This window comes from Corylus avellana, chromosome ca11 (assembly GCF_901000735.1).
Source record: "Corylus avellana chromosome ca11, CavTom2PMs-1.0".
Classification (NCBI taxonomy): domain Eukaryota; kingdom Viridiplantae; phylum Streptophyta; class Magnoliopsida; order Fagales; family Betulaceae; genus Corylus; species Corylus avellana.
The window spans coordinates 20268331-20286413 of record NC_081551.1 but is presented as its reverse complement, the minus strand read 5'-3'; the positions used below and the strand labels follow the sequence as shown (position 1 = coordinate 20286413).

General features: G+C 35.5%; 2 protein-coding genes across 3 annotated transcripts; one reads left to right on the top strand and one right to left on the bottom strand.

The window, feature by feature from the left end:
* Positions 1-2160: 2160 nt before the first annotated feature.
* On the top strand, positions 2161-3124 carry LOC132166102 (protein OXIDATIVE STRESS 3-like). The gene is made up of 2 exons (XM_059576861.1): positions 2161-2608; positions 2700-3124. The coding sequence occupies exons 1-2, from the start codon at positions 2262-2264 to the stop codon at positions 2983-2985; spliced, it is 633 nt and encodes a 210-aa protein (XP_059432844.1). The 5' UTR covers positions 2161-2261; the 3' UTR covers positions 2986-3124.
* A 1450-nt stretch (positions 3125-4574) lies between these two features.
* LOC132165535 (arginine--tRNA ligase, chloroplastic/mitochondrial-like) lies at positions 4575-13151 on the bottom strand. Of its 2 annotated transcripts, none has more exons than XM_059576146.1 (18): positions 12976-13151; positions 12746-12816; positions 12445-12572; positions 12206-12281; positions 11961-12062; positions 11512-11727; positions 11016-11096; positions 10192-10275; positions 9934-10038; positions 8892-9070; positions 8149-8233; positions 7268-7454; positions 6978-7047; positions 6356-6425; positions 5945-6034; positions 5199-5267; positions 5014-5112; positions 4575-4878 (listed from the first exon to the last, which is right to left on the bottom strand). In XM_059576146.1, the coding sequence occupies exons 1-18, from the start codon at positions 13076-13078 to the stop codon at positions 4768-4770; spliced, it is 1926 nt and encodes a 641-aa protein (XP_059432129.1). In that variant the 5' UTR covers positions 13079-13151; the 3' UTR covers positions 4575-4767. The 2 variants fall into 2 exon arrangements, with proteins under 2 accessions (XP_059432129.1, XP_059432130.1); XM_059576147.1 differs by having other exon boundaries at positions 12746-12820; positions 12976-13068.
* Between the last annotated feature and the right edge of the window lie 4932 nt (positions 13152-18083).

Here is an 18083-nt window from a genome sequence, read left to right as displayed (position 1 = left end):
AGAGCGGCATGTCTATTCTGTGGGTGTCAAAACCGCCAGTAATGTATAGAAGAGTCAAAGATCCTACAGTGGATGTGGATAAGATTATAAGCCCAATAATTTTCAAATCCTAATTATCTCTTTTATTTTATTAAAAAAAAAAAGAGCATGGTGAACCCTACCTACCTGCAAAAGCATGTGGTCGCAGTTCGAATGTCCATAAAAATTTGCCACCTCATTCATGAGTTGTACCTAGTCATTAGTCAACGGCCACCCTTATCCTCATTCCCTGTCACACCAACTCAACGACGCCGTCCAATCTTGATTATAACAATATTTTACTAATTAATAAATATTGTAAATGAATCTTCTGGATAATTATAGTAATAAATATGAGCAAGTTGTGGGTACACGACGTAAATTGGAGTACCACATCAATAAATATTGTAAAATGAACAGTTCAACAACAATTATCCTGTTTTTGGGGGGTTTAGGGATAATATTATTTATGAAATGAGTGTCTTAAATAGGGAAGAATGTTAGATCTTGTCCTTTGGACATTGGGAAAAAAATATTTGTTTATTTTCTTTATTTGGAAACTTTTTGCTACACAAAGTTAATGGGTTTAAGAACAACATCCTCACCGTCAATCCACAGTAAATCTTGCCTTTTGGAGAATGCTTCACGTTACCGTATAATATGATTGCAATGCTTACCGCTAATGGCCATTATCAGGACATATCACAATGCTAACAATAGTTAATGATATGCTCAAATCCCACATTACCAAGTTCGAGGAGTGTGATGCTTCCTTGCGAATAGAATGATTTGGGCGTTTTACAGTCTAATTTTAATTTTCTACAGCAGCATAAATAATATTATAGGAAAACTACTTTTTGCCTCCATGAAATACAATGCCTTAGCACTTTTTTTCTGTGAATTACCAACTGTAACACCCAACCTCATGAACTACCATTTTGTGTTCAAAACTCTCATTCCGTCAGTCAAATGCTCATTCCGTCAATAAAAGACGTTAACTCAAACGGTCTATCCTTCACTTTGCCCCCATGAACTACAATTCATTACCACTTTGTCATCATAAACTATAATGCATTGTCACTTTACCGCCATAAACTACAACGTATTGTCACTTTGACCGTCTGAGTTAACGCCTTTAACTTACAAAATAGGGGTTTTGAACGCAAAATGATAATTTATAAAAGTCAGGTATCACAGTTGGTACTTCGTGAGAGCAAAGTGAAAATGCGTTGTAATTAATGGGAGCAAAAAGTAATTTCTCCTTATACTAATGCTATTAGACCGATTTGGGTCAGGGCCAATTGGTCTTGCAACGAGCTGTTTGGCCCTAACCCAAAAAAGAGGTAAAACCACCACGGTGTATTGATTGTAATTATAACAGTGGAGATAAATTCAAACACCATAATAATGATGCGCACAAGTACTGGGACCCCATAGGAAATTTGTGTCTAATTGATAAGGCACAAAGCAGCTGATCTATTAGGCAACAAGAATGAATCCTTGCAGGGAGCCTTTCCTAGGTCAAAGAAGAAAAATATAATATAATCAGGAGGCAAAGCACTGTCCAAGTGATATTTTGACATATTATTATTATTATTATTATTATTATTTTAAATCAGTCGATTAAAACATGTAATTTTCACGTGCATTTTTTAAATTGAAGTTTTTTTTTTTTAACTATAAAAATAGTGAAAATGGGGGCAAAATGACATGTTGGACTGTAGGTTGTTAAGTTAAGCAAGGTATGGTGGAAAATATATCCATATCCACCAAAAAATGTTCTGTAAACTCGTCGATTTTACACAGAGATTCCACCTAGACCTAGGCAAAAAGCTTCTGGTATGCTATGGATGCCCCAAAACAATTTTTCTTTTGTTCTTTAGAAATGAATGGTGCCTTGGAACGTTGAAAAATGCAAAAATGTCATGGCTTTATGAGGCAAAGTAGCCCAGATGTTGACCTTAGAAAACAGGCCCAAGAAAGAAAAATAGACGGTGACTCAGATATGGATGTGTTCGATAGACCTTATCCTCTTTCCTAGTTGTATGGGAAAGCCGATAAATTTAGACCATAAGGTGACGATAATGACAAATTTTAAGATAAAGCGTTATGAGAAAGAAAAACATTATCAAAAAGCATTAAAGTATTCAGTTTTTATCGATTCTTCATTAATAAACCTACATGCCTTATCAGAATATTATTCAATATCCTCTATATACTCCATAACGTGTAGCACCATATATATGTATGTATATATGCTTCCTCAACAAAACCAGTTGCCTCTCTTTTCTTCTTCTTCTTCTTCATCTTCAATGGGTGATCAACAAGTAAACTCAACATGTGCTAATGGAGGATGGCATGAGGAAAACTGGGTAGTCATGGAAGGTGGGGAGGATAATTGTGACTCAATATCAATTGGGTCGTCGACAAATTCGATAAACTCTGCAGCATCATCGTCTTCATCATTGGAATTGGTAGAGGATGCAACCTCTTCAACATCATCATATTCTTCATCATCATCTGCAGCATCAGCATCAGCATCCGGGCCTTTATTTGAATTATCTGAGCTCATGATCCATCTTCCGATAAAGTAAGCAAAACATTCTCACATGTTGTTTGTTAACAATCTAAAGTTATTCTGAGTTGGTGGGGGGATTGAATTAATGGCGTGGATATTGCAGGAGAGGGCTTTCTAGATATTATGAAGGGAAGTCACAGTCTTTCACATCTCTAGCAAGCGTGAAGAGCTTAGAAGATCTTCTAAAGAAGACACAGACACCACAACATAGAAAGAAAATGAAGGCTTGCAAGAGCTATGCAGGGGGTTTAGATCATGGCCATAAATCAAGCACTCTTCCCAAGGCTACTATATCAAAGAAGGGTTTAAGACGAGGATCTTCTTTGTCTTCTGTGGGTAGGAGAGGTGGTTTATTGGCTGCTTCTAGGCCTTCATTTCCTGTAAAATAAAGAAGAGTTATTGTATTTCACATGTTGAGGAGTCTCACAGCTCACCTCTGTTTTGCATACTTTTTACTAGATTGATTTTGAAACATGGAACAGATTTTGTATCAATTAAGTTTGTAAAGATTATATCTTTTTCCAAGTACTCTTTTCTTGTCACCAGATCTTCAGAACAACTGTTAGATTATCCAGAAGAAAACGAAAAGGGCAGCAAAAAGAAAGAGTTGTGATCAACATATAAGGCAATGTTGTAAGGAATTTTCCCTACTTTCAGCGAAGCGGATATCAGAGACAATGGAATACAAGAATGTTCCAAGATTTGTTATCATGAACATATTGAAATGGCAGGATGTTTCTGCGGTTTATAAATTCACTCGATTATGTGAGGGCAGAATTTGAACAATATGTGGCAGGAGTAGATGAAAATTTTCTTGAGCATACTAGTTAGAATGTTGAACCAATTTCGATCTTTTAGGGCACTCGGTGACTTTCCTAAAAGAATTTAGGTAAAACCCTTTAAAATCTCACTCCACTAGCTTCTCTAAAGATTTTCTAAATTATCATCTAATTATAGTAACACCCTCTAGCTCAATTTAAATATTGTTTAATGTAAATTTTTTTTTTTTTTTTTTTTTTACAACCGACATGTTCTCGCTCTGTACTTTCTCCTTCCTTCCCTGACACCTTGATTGTCTTCTCCCCCAAGATTTTTTATTTTATTTTATTTTAATAGCTATATGGAAGAAAATTAAAGAATACATATATTAAACAAAAAATAGTTTGAATTCCTTTGATTTGGATTGAAATTTAGGAAAACCATTATGAATACTCTTATTGTTTGGCCAAGCACGCTCCCAACATTGTTGGGCAAGATCAAAGAATCCCTAAACATAATTGTTACGAGAAATTATTAGGGTATGTTTTGTACTCATAATGGCTATTCCATTAGAAAAAAAAAGAGAGTAGCATTTATTAAAAATTGAATAAAATAACCTTGTATTATAGTATATGTTAAGGCAACATTGAAATAGCCATTTTTATTATCCATTACCCTTGAGGGAATGAATATTCCTCCTCTCGGAATAGTAATTCTCTCATGGGCAATGGAAATGTCTATTCCAAGGATATTTTATTCCAAATCTTTTCATTTACATTAAAAACTATTTCTTTTCCAAATAATCATTTCGTAAGACTTAATTCCCAATCAATTCCCAATCAATTTTACAGGATTTATCCTCATTAACTGAAAAAAGTTCGACATCTTATTATTTCTTATTGGGACATTTATGACGCATTTCTCAAAAAAAGAACGGTGAACACCGGAGAGACTGAGCTTTCAAAGTGCATGTTTTACTGGATCTTTCGTAGAAAACCTCGCTTAAAGAGGGCTACGTTTGGAACAAACGAGTATATCCTACGGAGCTCCCTCTCCCCAAAACATTTATACGTATCTTGATTTTCCTTCGCCATAGTCACAGATGCAAATCTTTTGAGTCGTCCTGGTAGTCTCAACAGTTAACAGGAAGCACGAGCTACTAAGCCTTATCTTATGTTATGTTCATGCTCAGTTTGTAACTCAAAAGTATAGAAGCTGATAAAAATAAACACTACCGCTCCTCCATTCACATAACTTAAAAGAGTATTTCGGAACTAGAATCCAACCACTACACTGCATGGCCGAATTGTTTCACCAAAACTCGCAACCATATGCAATCTGTACGGCCTACACAGCAAATGGCGTAAATTAAATGTATTTTGAACCCTTTCTATTGTATAGACTATAGAGTATCATATCTTGAAAACAGGAACGATCCCAAGGAGATAAAAGCATTTCCTCATCACAATTGCAGTAGCTTCGCATAGCAAGAGTCTGCTTGTTTCCTCAGCCGACCCAACCACCTAAACAAAGTTTCAATAACACACAGTTTGGTTCAGAAAGATTTCGTATTTATATTCATATATTCCCCGAGGTGTGATTTAATCAACAACACAACATACTTATAAACCATAAGATTGAAAGTTTGTGATCAACACCTGACAATTGGAATAGAATTTTGTAAAGCATTCTGACAAATGGTAGAGGTATTCACACAACACATTTGGCAACAGATTGGTGCAGGCCTCCTCAACAATCTGAGAAGAGAAATGGAAGATGCCACAATCAGATCTTACATTCATCCCAAGGTCAAGAAGCAAGAGAGAATCAAGCGACATCTTACCTCAGAAAACTGCAGCAGATGAAGCCCCAATGCACGTTCATCCGCATGAGCCAACACTATTTCCCCAGTCTATCTCAAACAAATAAATATACAAGAAACAAAAACAACATTAGATTTCAACAAGTTCACTGGCTGAGCCACATGACCCAGTATTATCTAGCTGCCTGGATAATTTCACAAAATTGAGTCCTTAAAATCTACAGACAGCTTGCAGGGATAAGGTAGAAGCAATTACACTTATTTACATGTCCTAAAGAGTATGAAGGTCTAATCATGTTGATTAACTTATAATCAATATAAAGTTGCTTTACTCCTATGTCGTGCAAAACAAAAGCCAACAATTTCAATCTGAAAATATATATATATATATATATAATTCGATATTTATATAACTTTTGAGTTCTCTCTTAGATACCAGAGTACTAATCAACTTACCAAAAAACATAAATTTGAAATTTGAAAAAAGTTGGGGAGAGAGGAAGGGAATGATCACAAGCAGAATAAAAGTGGAAAGCAGCACTGCCCATTGAGAACATTTTATTACGATCATAAGTGGAAGTTACAGCTGAATCATTTACGCATCCAGGATTACCATAGCAATGTAGCTGCACAGGTCTAGTTAAAATTCCATACTTATGACATCAACTCAGGTCAAGCAAGAGGCAAACGAAGCTTAACCGTGTACAAATGCAAGTGCAACATAAAACTTTTAGGTCTATATAGCAGGAAGTAGGAAGAAAACTTACATTTTTCAACCCCTCTATGTCTTTACCAGATTTCCTTATAATTGAACAGATTCGAGCATGAGCATACAGCAAATATACAGCAGTATTTCCCTGTTCATATCAATTTTGGAGAAGTTAGAAACAAATACGGGCGGTGGCAGTGGTAACAAAGAAGTAGTTGCAATAGTAACAACTAAAGCATACATGGGGTAGAGAGAGACGTTAAATAGACAACAAAACCTTATAATAACTAGCAGTAATCAGCTAGCCAACTTTAAAAGTGATTCATAGATCAATTGAAAGCAGTAACATGACAGCATAAGAATAGGCCTAAAGTACTCTGTAACGTAAAACTGATCTAATATATTTAATAGCTCCATAGCTTAGCTTCAGATAATCTGCACATCCAAAACCAGTGAATGGTAAGTGCACCTTATCATTTAGCATCTGATCAAAACTAAACGTGTAATTGGTCGTTCTGTTGTTCTTCAAATCGGCATACCTGTCAAAACCATTTTAAAAGTATCAGAATACTAACATCAATGCTCATTCCAGTAAAATAGAAATGCCAGGCATTGGAACCACAATTTTTAAGCACAATGTAACTTTGGAAATTTTCCAGGAAGAGCAAAATGTAATATTTTCAGGACCTTATCTTCAATAACAAGGTATTTTTCATGGTGCTTCACTTACTATCCCACATTTACCATCTCCTAGCTATAAATATAAGATTAAACATAATGTAAAATATCCCAATATTCGACTATTTCATACACTACTAAAAAGAATTACAGACTTTATGAAATTATCTGTGCAGGAGATAATGCAATGTCAGAGATAAATTAAAAATCAATATCACTACGACCTTGGAAATGAAATAAACAACAATAAATCAAACTACATGGTGGAAAAATACCTTAACTTCGTAGGACAGCTAGAGATTCAATGTCTTATGGTGATTGGTGGGGATACTTACAGGTCAGACTAAGTCTGAAAGAACTTATAGAGTGTTGTTTATGGTATTGATTTAGATGTAAGAGTATGGAAAGCTTACTTAACAGCACCATAACCAACTGCCTCGGCAGTTTGCACGAGCTCCTCTTCGGTCCATTCTACATTCTTACCTAAAGATTTAAAGAAGAAATATTTACAGATTTCATAAGTTTATATGCTTAGCAGTAAGAACTTGTCATAAGAACAGACAATATAGATACATTACTGGCCATAGGTCTTGCAACTGTAAAATAGAAGAGATGCCATAGACATGATTACAAAAACAAGATATAGAGAGTGAAACCACGTTTGTGACAAATAAAACAAAAAATAGATTATTCACCACCATACCACGTTCGATAAGGGCTGCTTTACTGCGACTCTTGGCTTCATCAAGTAAATCAACTAACGGAACGACTTCAGTGTCACGAGTTCGGAAGCGCTTCCCATCTTCTCCAAGAACAAGACCAAAACCCACATGGCTAGCTTTAGGGTACGATTTGTCATCATCTGGCAGCCAACCTGCACGATTGGCAGCCTGAAATATAAAAAGCAAAAGCGTCTCTAACTTTATACTTCCAATTGCAAATTAGCAATAGTACTATCCCATGACTTATAAGACAGTTAATTCAAATTACTGTCAACTACCAGTTGTGAACATTGATGCCAACCATATAACTTTGATGACAAACAACATGCATGAATCTAGAGGTCGGTACCAACCCCTTCAGGGTGGAATTTGGCTATTCCGAATTTCAACCCAAGGGAGTTGGAATCGGAAAACCGTTACCGACCTAGAGCCAAATTCCTTGAATTTTTGCGTGGAATCGAAAATCTCAGGTCGGGTCGGAATCAGGTTTACCATTGGGCTGGACCAGATCTACAAACTCATGAGGGGCTTCAGGTGGCAAAGTTCGCAAGCTGTAACTCCACCAGGTTGGGCCAGATCTATGATCTCCACATGCTCAACAACCCTTAGAAGTGCTAGATCTATGATCTTCACATTCTCAACAACCCTTAGAAGTACCAGATCTATGACAAGGAGGGGCTTCAAGCGGTGGAGTTCACGAGCCTTAACTCCGCCCCAGGCGGAATTAGAAAAATGGTTACCAATTCTGAGCCAAGCCCAGTCAGGGGCTGCCAAAGCGGCTCGGGTTGGCTAAGGTTCGAGCAGGTTTTTTCCAGCCCTACATGAATCACCACAAAATGGTTCACAAGTGTTGAAAACATACCTTAAACACCATATGAAAGTGTTGCTGCTGCCCAACATCAGTAACATATATAATCCACTCAGCTTTCTCTTCATTAAGGCGATACCTATACATTGCAATCAGCACTGTCAATAAGAGTGAGCTTCCTAACACTTCCCAGCTGCTCAGCAGTCAAATGAGTAATACAAACTTCATAAATAACTACATATGTGTAAAGAACAGCACTCTTATCCAAAATGAACATGTTAAAAGAGAAAAAAATAATCCCCATATATGCAACCCATCAAGGGTGAAAGTGAGTGGGGAGGGGGCGAGGGAAGCAAAAAAAGGAAGCATCTAACTGATCAAGCAGCCATGCTAATATTCCAACCAATCAAATATTATAGATCCAGTTAAGATTCCGGCCATCAATCCATCTTAGATATCAAACAGTATACTGTTTCATATCCCAATGACTACTGGTTAAGCAATTAACAAAAAGTTGCCTAAGCTTCCCACACATAATATATCAGCAACAAAAATCTATAGAAAGTCATCTGTAATTTATGCCTTAATTAAGCAATTATTACATAATTATGACAATTATAATGTCAGTACTATTCTTTTGAAGGTACTAACATTTAAGATACTTCAATCAGTTATGCAAATCGGATGGTAGAAGAAATAAATATATGAGAACAGCTAAAGGATCATAAAACTAATCTAAGGAATCATCAACTTCAAAATTGATTAAAACGTAGATACTAATAGTAAAAAGAACTGACCAAAGAGCTGCTAGATCAGTTGAAGCATAATTGTAACCACCATCACTCTTCACAACCATAAGAGGTATATTAAACCCTTCCATAAAGATCACACGGGCACCCTCACTGTCTTCAATTAAATTTTTACCAGTCAATTCCTTCAAAACCTCAGGTATATAAGGATTGTAGAAGCTTTCCCCCTGTCAGCAAGGAAATACATATGTAAATATACATATCAGTTTGTTGCCTACTTTTCAGTAACTCACTACTAACATAAGATATGATCCAAAAATGGTTTACACTAAGATCTTAGTAGTCTATATGAAAGCAAGGATCCATCTGCATTTCATGCAACGATAATGAAAATGCTGTAATTTCCTCATTTGCAAATTATTTATTTGCAACACTAATATAAAGTAGTAATGTCTCGTTCATATTGCGTAAGCAATATTGAATACCACAAATGCCCCTAAGGTACAGCAGGTCTGTTACTGAAGCTCACATTGCAGCTAACAACGTTACTTTTACTTCAACGTCCACCCACCCTTTATCCTCCCCATCCCTCATCATAAGGAAATTAGAAAGAGAGGTAACTAAACAAACATCTTATGTAGCTTGGATAATGCAAATCACTTTAACCCTTGTATTACATACAACTTTGTTACATCTAAAACTCATATCTACTTAAATGGGTTTCGCGTTAGTTATGCTACTTCAACATTTAGTCATATGTATAAAGACTTTAATCTAGAACTAAAAGCTTATAAGGAACAATGACCAAAATCGCAAGGCAGATACTTCCATATCAAAAAAGAAAAAAATGCAAAAGCTTGACAAAGGAATGGTCAGCACACATTGTTATAGAAAATCCATGCCATGGTCAGTTGTGCTTTCAAGAAATTATTCAATGCAAGCCTAATACCTGCACCAACCCCATCCCAGCCTTTTCTTGCCTTAGTCAAATGAAATAATATACAATTTTCCCATTCGATATGCACAAAGTAGGAAGAAACCCAAAGTAAATAACTTTCTAGTGGCACCATGATATGAAAAGTATGCATACCTTTTCCTCTAAATGAACTCCAAGCCGTCTATAAATCCTTTGAAACTCCTTCCGACTGATTTCGCAAATCTGCACCCATGCCCTATGGTAATTTGGTTCCCCACCCTGTCAAAAGTTGAGCCATGACAAACTTATATAAAGAGATTCAACAGACATAATTAGAACCCTAAATATTCAAATATTTTAGTATTTTCCTAAGACACTGCATTATCCGAGAGATCAACCTCAGTCCTTAAGTTACAAAAGTAAATAAATCACCTGAAGCCGAACCACTGCCTTTTGTGCCCTCTCCTTAAAATCGGGATCATTCTTAAATCTCTCCCTTGATGCCTTATAGAATGCCTAGAAAAAAAAGTGAGATTCAAGTTAGCATCAAAGTCCATTTAATTTTTCATTTTTGAGAATATATGACAATTCATCTTGAAGCACATCTTAACTCCAAGTTTATTTTGCAGGAACTGACAAGAGCACCTAAATGTGGTGAGGCATATTTCCTAACAAAACAATTCAGTTTGACCTCACGATCTCCCTAACATCTCCTTTTAGTAGAAAGAATAATTGTTAAGAGTTGCTATCCTTTCTTTGTGTTTTTTTGGAAGACTTGTTTTAGCTGGTTATCATGGGGCTGATCAGATGCTGTTCAGTGGAATCCAAATACTTTGAGTTGACGTGGGGGATGGTGGTTCTACTGGGCTGAGGATTCACGAGATGTCTAGAGGATTTATTCGGGTTTTTTTTCTAAGTAAAGGTGAGAGTAGCTGGCTACTAGACACCATGGAGGAATTGTTGACAGCGAAGGAGCATTCGTTCTTTTGGAAACGTTCTAGGCCTGATCCTACCGGCATTGCCGCCCAATGGTGTTCCAATAGACATGGAATTTTTTGGTTGTAGAGGCTGGTACCGGCAGAAGAAGGGGCTTCAGGTTACTGCCAGAAGGGAAGAATGGCGAAGGTTGATTTCATTTTGTTTCGGAACTGCGCTGTATGGTTAAGTATAGGACAAGATCTCCAACGGCAGGTCCAACAAGAAGGAATAAGACAATATCCAACAAGAATCCACATTATCTTGTAATTTCCACTTACCTGCAGATCTCCAATAGCAATTTCCTTACCATCTTCCCAGTTTGGAACCGTCTCAAAGAGGAACTCAATCAACATACCAAACTGCAAACACATAGGAAAACCTTGAGACAATATATGCAATGTGCTGATAAAAAGGAGAATATTTTCTCGACACTACAGAATAACTCATAAGTCAAGCAATTATCAGTTATGAAACAACAATAGCTATTTAGCTATGGATGATCGAATCACTTCAACTCTGAACAACACGACATTCAAACCAGAACAATGAACATGAGTTATCTAGACTTATAAAAAAAATGAGTTATGTCCATCCAGAAATCATTTAGCTTTTAAAGTACATAAATACAAGCTATTGGATTTGATTCAAAGGGGATAAAACCTGATGACATTACTAGCTTATACATGAAAACAAAACTAAAGTCATAACTTAAGCCCTTCTTAAACACAAACAGCTTCTACATAAAAAATACACATTTTCACAAACCGGATTTACCTGAGTCCCCCAATCACCAACATGGTTTCTCCGAAGGACTTCAACATGTGAAAACTCGAGCATACGGGCTAGCGTGTCCCCAATAATAGTAGACCTTAAATGGCCTACATGCATTTCTTTTGCTATATTAGGAGAAGAAAAATCGACAACGGCCCTTTTGATTGGAAGCTGTGGCGCCCACGTATCAATACCCTCAATTAGCATTTTTTGAACACTCTGCAGCAGCAATATTTAGAGTTAACCAACCATGCAAATTTGTGGTACCAACTACAATAAAAATAAACCTTCTCTTTCTTCTTTTTTTTCTTTTTCCTCTTTTGATGAGATATCTATTACGAGAAGTAAAACAGATGATCCTTCACTCCAGCCAAAAAAACAAATTAATAATAAAAAAGACAAAGAAATGTTCCAAATGGAAAGAAAAGAAAAGGTTAAAGACAAGCACATGCCTTAGCTATCCAGCTATTAGATAATTTGACATTCACAAATCCTGGGCCAGCTACAGAACATGATTCTAACATTTCTGATTGAGGGAGATTTCGCATGATGGCCTACACATACAGAAAAATAATAGAGATAACTATCAGATACTATCAATTCAAAGTGTAATACAGATATCGCAACCGTTCATGATCAAATAAGTTCTGATAACCAAGAAGAACATAACAAAGTAAAGAGAAAGTTAATGTCATACCTGTCCAATAGATGGGGGGCCCCTAAATTCAGTTTCCTTTCCTTTTATTTGAGCCCATAGGCCCATCGCATTATTACTACACCAAATGCAAAATCCTAGTTTAGCATCCAAAATGAACTCCTATGAAACCCGAAACCGAAATTGAAATCTATTTCTAGAGATGGTATTAAAACCACTTGTAAGAAAATCCCATAACTATAAATTCACATATATTTTCATCATACAATCGAGTGTAATACCATTGATAATCACCAAATTTTGCAGTGCAAGCAGCAACCAACGGCTCTACATCCGGCACATTAGGCACCGTTGCCTTAAGCGAAGCTTCGAACAACTTTGCCAGCTTTCGCTTCAGATTTGGCTCCTCCTATGGCACAATCCAAAATTACTTCTTAGCAACAACTCAATTGCACCGCACGATGCAATTAGCAAGGCAATTAGCACCAAAACAATACATTCCTTCACCAAAAACCTTCCTTAAACACGCATACACACAAAATAATCTATCGGAGTGTGGAATCGTGACTTAAATCAACTTACAGCTGCCATTGTCGAGGCCGAGTGTATCTTTGTTGCCAAAACGAGCCTCCTAGATGTCGCCCTCAACAAGTCTGTCTAGTTCCGCATTGAACACATTAAATTACTACAAATTCTATGGACAACTTACTTCAATCAAAAAAATGACTAAAAGGAGCCATTAAAAGAGCAAAATACAATCATGCAATCCAATTAGAGAGAGAGAGAGAGAGATAGAGAGCATGTGTGCATACCGGCGGCGGGGAGAGGAGAGGAGTGAATGTGAGAGAGGCGATTGACGGAGAGAAATGGGGAAGGAGAAACCGGCGCTAGAAATAGGGTTAAGGAGGCTAACATTACTTTCTTTCTTATATATTTTTGTTTGAGCAAATGAAAACCCAACCCGCCAACAGCTTCTGTTCTCTGGAATCCGAACTGCCTAGGGTTTAGGCAATCGTCTCTCTCTTTTTTTTTTTTTTTTTACCTGTCAGTTTTTTCTTAGTTGGCCAATGGGATTGTTACATGTCAGCAAAAAGATGGGGCTCCCGGCCTGCCGATGATATATGCGGTTATTTTCCTTCTATTTATGCTTCATGTGTTAAATTCATGTCCTAAAAAAGGAATAGGTTGCTCTTAAGTAAAATTGATGGGATTTAACGTTGTTTTATTGTATTTAGGAGCTAAAATGATGCAATGTAGTAAATAGGTTGAGACGTTATTTAAAAATTTTAAACAATATAATATTATTTACACCGTTAGATATAATAATATTAATCATGAAATTAAAATAATCTTTATCCCTTCGAGATATATATATTTGAATAAATGAGTTATCTTCACTGATATAAAATCAATCTAGAGCAAAATGCTTCATTATACAATGTCAAATAAACAAGTTGAAAACTCTAAGACCTTAACATTATCTTATGACATACGCAATAGCATCTAGCATATTTAGAGCTATTATAAAACAACACCTTAGAAATATCATCATTCAATTAGTATATAGATCTACAACACAAACAGACGAATCACGTCTTTGGTTGTTGTCTCTTTCATCAATGACAATTCATCCATAAACTTGATAACTCTTTCATCATCGATCTTAGTTTGCTCAAGAAAAAAAAAAAACAAAACAAAACAAAAACAAAAACAAAAGACCTACAAAAAACGATTCCGTTATTGTTAAGCAAAACATAAGAAAATAACAAATCCAAAACCTAATGCAGCCAAAGCAGCAAACTTACCTTATTCATAAGCAAAAACGAAAATACATAATAAAAAAGAAGTAAAAAAAAAAAACCCAACTCCACGACGTCACTGACACGCTGGGAGAATGATGCATGAAGGTCGGTAGCTAAAAGAAGGGGTGGCCGGCAATAACAGCGAGCAGTAGCATGGATGGACAAAACTAATGGAGAAAGTCAAATCTAATTTTGAAAAAAAAAAAAAAAAAAGATCTAGAAACCCCATCAGATTCGATGGGATGGCGGTACGTAGAACCTGACATGCCGGTAAAGAGTCTAGACGGTATATCTAAGCAAATGAGGAAATAAGAGAGGGGAAGAGAAAGGAAGAGGGGGAGGAGTTTCCATATATATATATATATATATATAAATTGTTTGATGTGTCTATAGGAATCATAAATAAATTGTTAGAAAAGTTGTAATATTTACATTGTAATAAGATAGCATATATCATCCAATAATAATAATAATAAAAGATAGCATATAATTTGTAATATGTAGGTAATAATTAATACTATCATGTGAATCAATTAAGTTTAGGATATTTCATGTATATCATGTTAAATTATTAATATTTGAGCCTTGGAGAGGAATCGTGCTAATAGTTTTTTTTTTTTTTTTTTGAAAGAAATTGTGTTAATAGTTAATATATGTATTATAAATCTCAATTAACATGGGACTCATATTATCATGGGCGTAATTAGAATTTTAAATGTGGGGAAATGTAATTAAATAAAAATCAAATGGGGTCAAAATTTGATTTTAAAAGAATTATGAAAGTACTTTCTAAAAAATTTGGAAATTTTGGAGGTTGAATTTCACTTCCATCCCTACATGCTATTGATCTGACAAGAAAAAAACTTAACATTAGTCCTATTGAAAATTGGACAAAATTTATAGTAAAAGGTATTTAATCAACAAAATTTGAGGCTCCTTGCTAGTTTTTGAGTCGACGCCATTCTATAATTATTCTTTTATTTTATAAGTGACTTGGTCGTGAAAAATATGCATTTACAACCTCTAAATTTGTTAAAAAAAATTATATTTCAAGTATTTTTTAAACTTTATTAATATTGACCTCCTTAAAAAAAATTCAATGCATTTAAACTCATTTATAATAAGGGAGTCTAATCTTTAGCTTGGCAAGGTGCACGTGGGTATTAAATAATGAATTAAGATAATTTTCAGTTCATTTGAACGAGATAATATCCGATTAGTTATATTAAAGGGATATTTTTGTCTCATCAAAAAATAAAAAGACAAAAATATAATTTCAATATAACTAATTGGATATTATCGGTTCATCTGAATCCTATTCCATTAAATCACGTATGAACTTGGAGGAAACGGCAAGTCAAATGGGCCATTACCCTTTGAAGTCCAAATTCGTCAACATACCACACAAAAGACAAACAATGGGCTTATTGGGCTTTTAAGCAAGAATCTGAGAGGCTGGGAATCTGGGATATACAATTCTGTGGCTTCAACCTCATCATACATAAGGTGCAGCAGACGTGTCAAGGTTGAACTGGTCTCAATTCCCCCATCAACGACTGTGAGCAAGCGATCTCGTTCAACTACTTCTAATGGACTTTATGGCCCCGTTTGCCAACAGCACGGGCCGCTGTTTCAGCTACAGTGCCATCTGATTGTTGCAGGTCCTCAGTCAAAAAAATCACACAAATTTCAAAAACAACACTTATTTTATTCACTTTCCAACCGGATAATTCCAACTGAATTTTTTTTAAAAAAAAAACAAAGAAAATGAAAATGAAAAATATTATTAAAAAAAAAATGGAGAACCGATCGAGGTGGCTCCTTGGCCAAAATGGGGTGGCTCCTCGACCACCTCCAAATCGGCCAGGGGGTGGCTGATTTTTTTTTAATAATATTTTTCATTTTCTTTGTTTTTTTTTTTTTTACAAAAAATAATTTCAGTTGGAATTATCCAGTTGGGAAGTGAATAAAATAAGTGTTGTTTTTTAAATTTGTGTGATTTTTTTGACTGAGGACCTGCAACAATCAGATGGCACTGTAGCTGGAACAGTGCCGTTCCAGCTACAGTGCCGGCCCCGTGCTATTGGCAAACGGGGCCTATGTATGCTGGAGATTTGAGCCACGCGATAGGTGAATGACATTTGAACGTAAAAATATAAAAAAATTCAGCCAACCGGCTCCTAGCATAATATTATTTTTTTTTTTTAAAAAAAAAAAAAACTCCCCACCCCTACTCATAATAGTTTAAAACTCCATTCATGTCTGATAATACGTAAGGGTGTACCTTAATCGTTATTCGTACATATTGATGCAGTTAGCAAAAGTCATTATCTACATATGCGAATAGATAGCGGTTAAAATAGGTTGTAATAAAGACCATAAAAAAAAAAAAAAAAAAGGCTTAATAAACTAAAATATATTTATTACCTAAAATGTGGATAGCGGATGATAATAACATTTAATAATCACAATAATTAGGCGAATGTAATTAGTAAAAACATGATACAAATATAGATATTATAGCTTAATTAGTTTGAATCACATCTCATTAAGCAGATATCAATAGCTCGAATCTCCTTTATAAAAAAAGTAATATTTGTACTTTGTAGATGCAGTTGAGAATATTGCAAATAACCGTATATGCATCCACATGCACAACCCTAAGTATGAAAAAAAATCATTATCTCAACTACTTTTAATTATCTTTATATAATAAATTAATAAATTCACTGTTAAATTTGTGTAAATTTAATAGTAATTACGTTAGATTTATAAAAAATAATATTAAAAAATAGGTAGAAGGATGACGTGTAAAATGCTAAAAAAAGAAAAAAAGAAATTGTAGGCTTGGTCGTCGTTCTTATCCGATCCGAATATTCTTCCAAATTTCCAATCACGTTATTCCACGCAGACAGATTCACGGGATCGGCCAGCATGCCTGTCACCTCCTACATATATAATACAGTAGCACAGAATCCCTTCCAAACCATCAAATCGGTCACCCAAACGAGTGAGAGAGACACTGAGAGAATGAAGAACGCAGGGAAAAGTTTCAAATCAAAGGGGAAAGCAGAGGAGAGAAAGGACAGGAAATCGGCAACGGGAATGAACGGATCTCCGAAGAAGGGTGGTCATGGGGGCAAGTTCACTTGGGTAGGCGATGGCTACTCTACAGCTGAGATCGGCCTTGGAAAGGAGGCTGTGGACACCAAGGACCCCAACTTCGAAGACCCAGAAGAAATCACCGCCAAATGATTGTAATGATAATCATGTACTTGTCCGTTTAACCATGAGATGTATATTTCTGATGGACGGTGATCCATCACTTCTCCTTCTAATAAAATCAGTTCTTAGAATCGTTGATCTGGTGCTATGATCTTTTGGTTGCTTGATCTAGTTTTGACCCTTATAAAAACACAACGAAGATCCCAAAGAACAAAAAAGAAGGCAAAAATTTCCTTAAGCTTGTTAATCTTTCGCTAGCTGTAGATACTCTCTACTTCAGATCTGTGTTTTTTTTATTTTTTTATTTGGCATGCTTCGGAGTTCGTGCCAACATTTGTCCGGTAAATTTTAGATCCCCTAAGAATTTGTTTGCGTTCATTGGCACTGCAAGAGAGCTGCAGTGCCAATGAGTGCCGATTAGGACAGAATAACCTTGAAAGCAAAAGAGATGGAGCTGGAAATGATGGGTTTTCTCATTTCTGCAACTGGCTTTGTTTTGCATGACCCAATTGCCGAAGGATGGTCCCAAGATGAGCATGGTGCATAGGATGAATGAAGATGTTGGGATGAGGGGTGGGAGAGAAGAAAGAAGTTGGGGCAAAGTCAATTTTCAACTATTGGAAAATTACACGTTATCCCAAGTTTGGAGCCATTTTTAATTTAACCTTAAATGTTTCAATTTTTGAAATGCACCTATTCAAACTTCTAAATTTTTACAATTCAACCAATTTTATCTCAAAATTCCCATATTACCCTTAATTATTATTATTATTTATAAAAAAAAATAATTAGGGATGAAAAAAGACAGAATTTTCATTCAAATTGAGTTTGAAGAATTTCCTACAACTTAGTCTATGAAAATAACATTTGTTCATTTTTTTAATAACATGTGA

What these genes read in the sequence shown, in the direction of transcription:
- LOC132166102 (XM_059576861.1), top strand. Translation starts at nt 2,262, where the DNA reads ATGTATGTATATATGCTTCCTCAACAAAACCAGTTGCCTCTCTTTTCT. An exon ending in ATGATCCATCTTCCGATAAA is followed by an intron (nt 2,609 to 2,699) that starts GTAAGCAAAACA and finishes TGGATATTGCAG; the next exon opens with GAGAGGGCTTTCTAGATATT.
- LOC132165535 (XM_059576146.1), bottom strand. Translation starts at nt 13,078, where the DNA reads ATGTTAGCCTCCTTAACCCTATTTCTAGCGCCGGTTTCTCCTTCCCCA. An exon ending in CTCTCCTCTCCCCGCCGCCG is followed by an intron (nt 12,817 to 12,975) that starts GTATGCACACAT and finishes GGAACTAGACAG; the next exon opens with ACTTGTTGAGGGCGACATCT. An exon ending in GTTGGTTATGGTGCTGTTAA is followed by an intron (nt 6,426 to 6,977) that starts GTAAGCTTTCCA and finishes TGGTTTTGACAG; the next exon opens with GTATGCCGATTTGAAGAACA.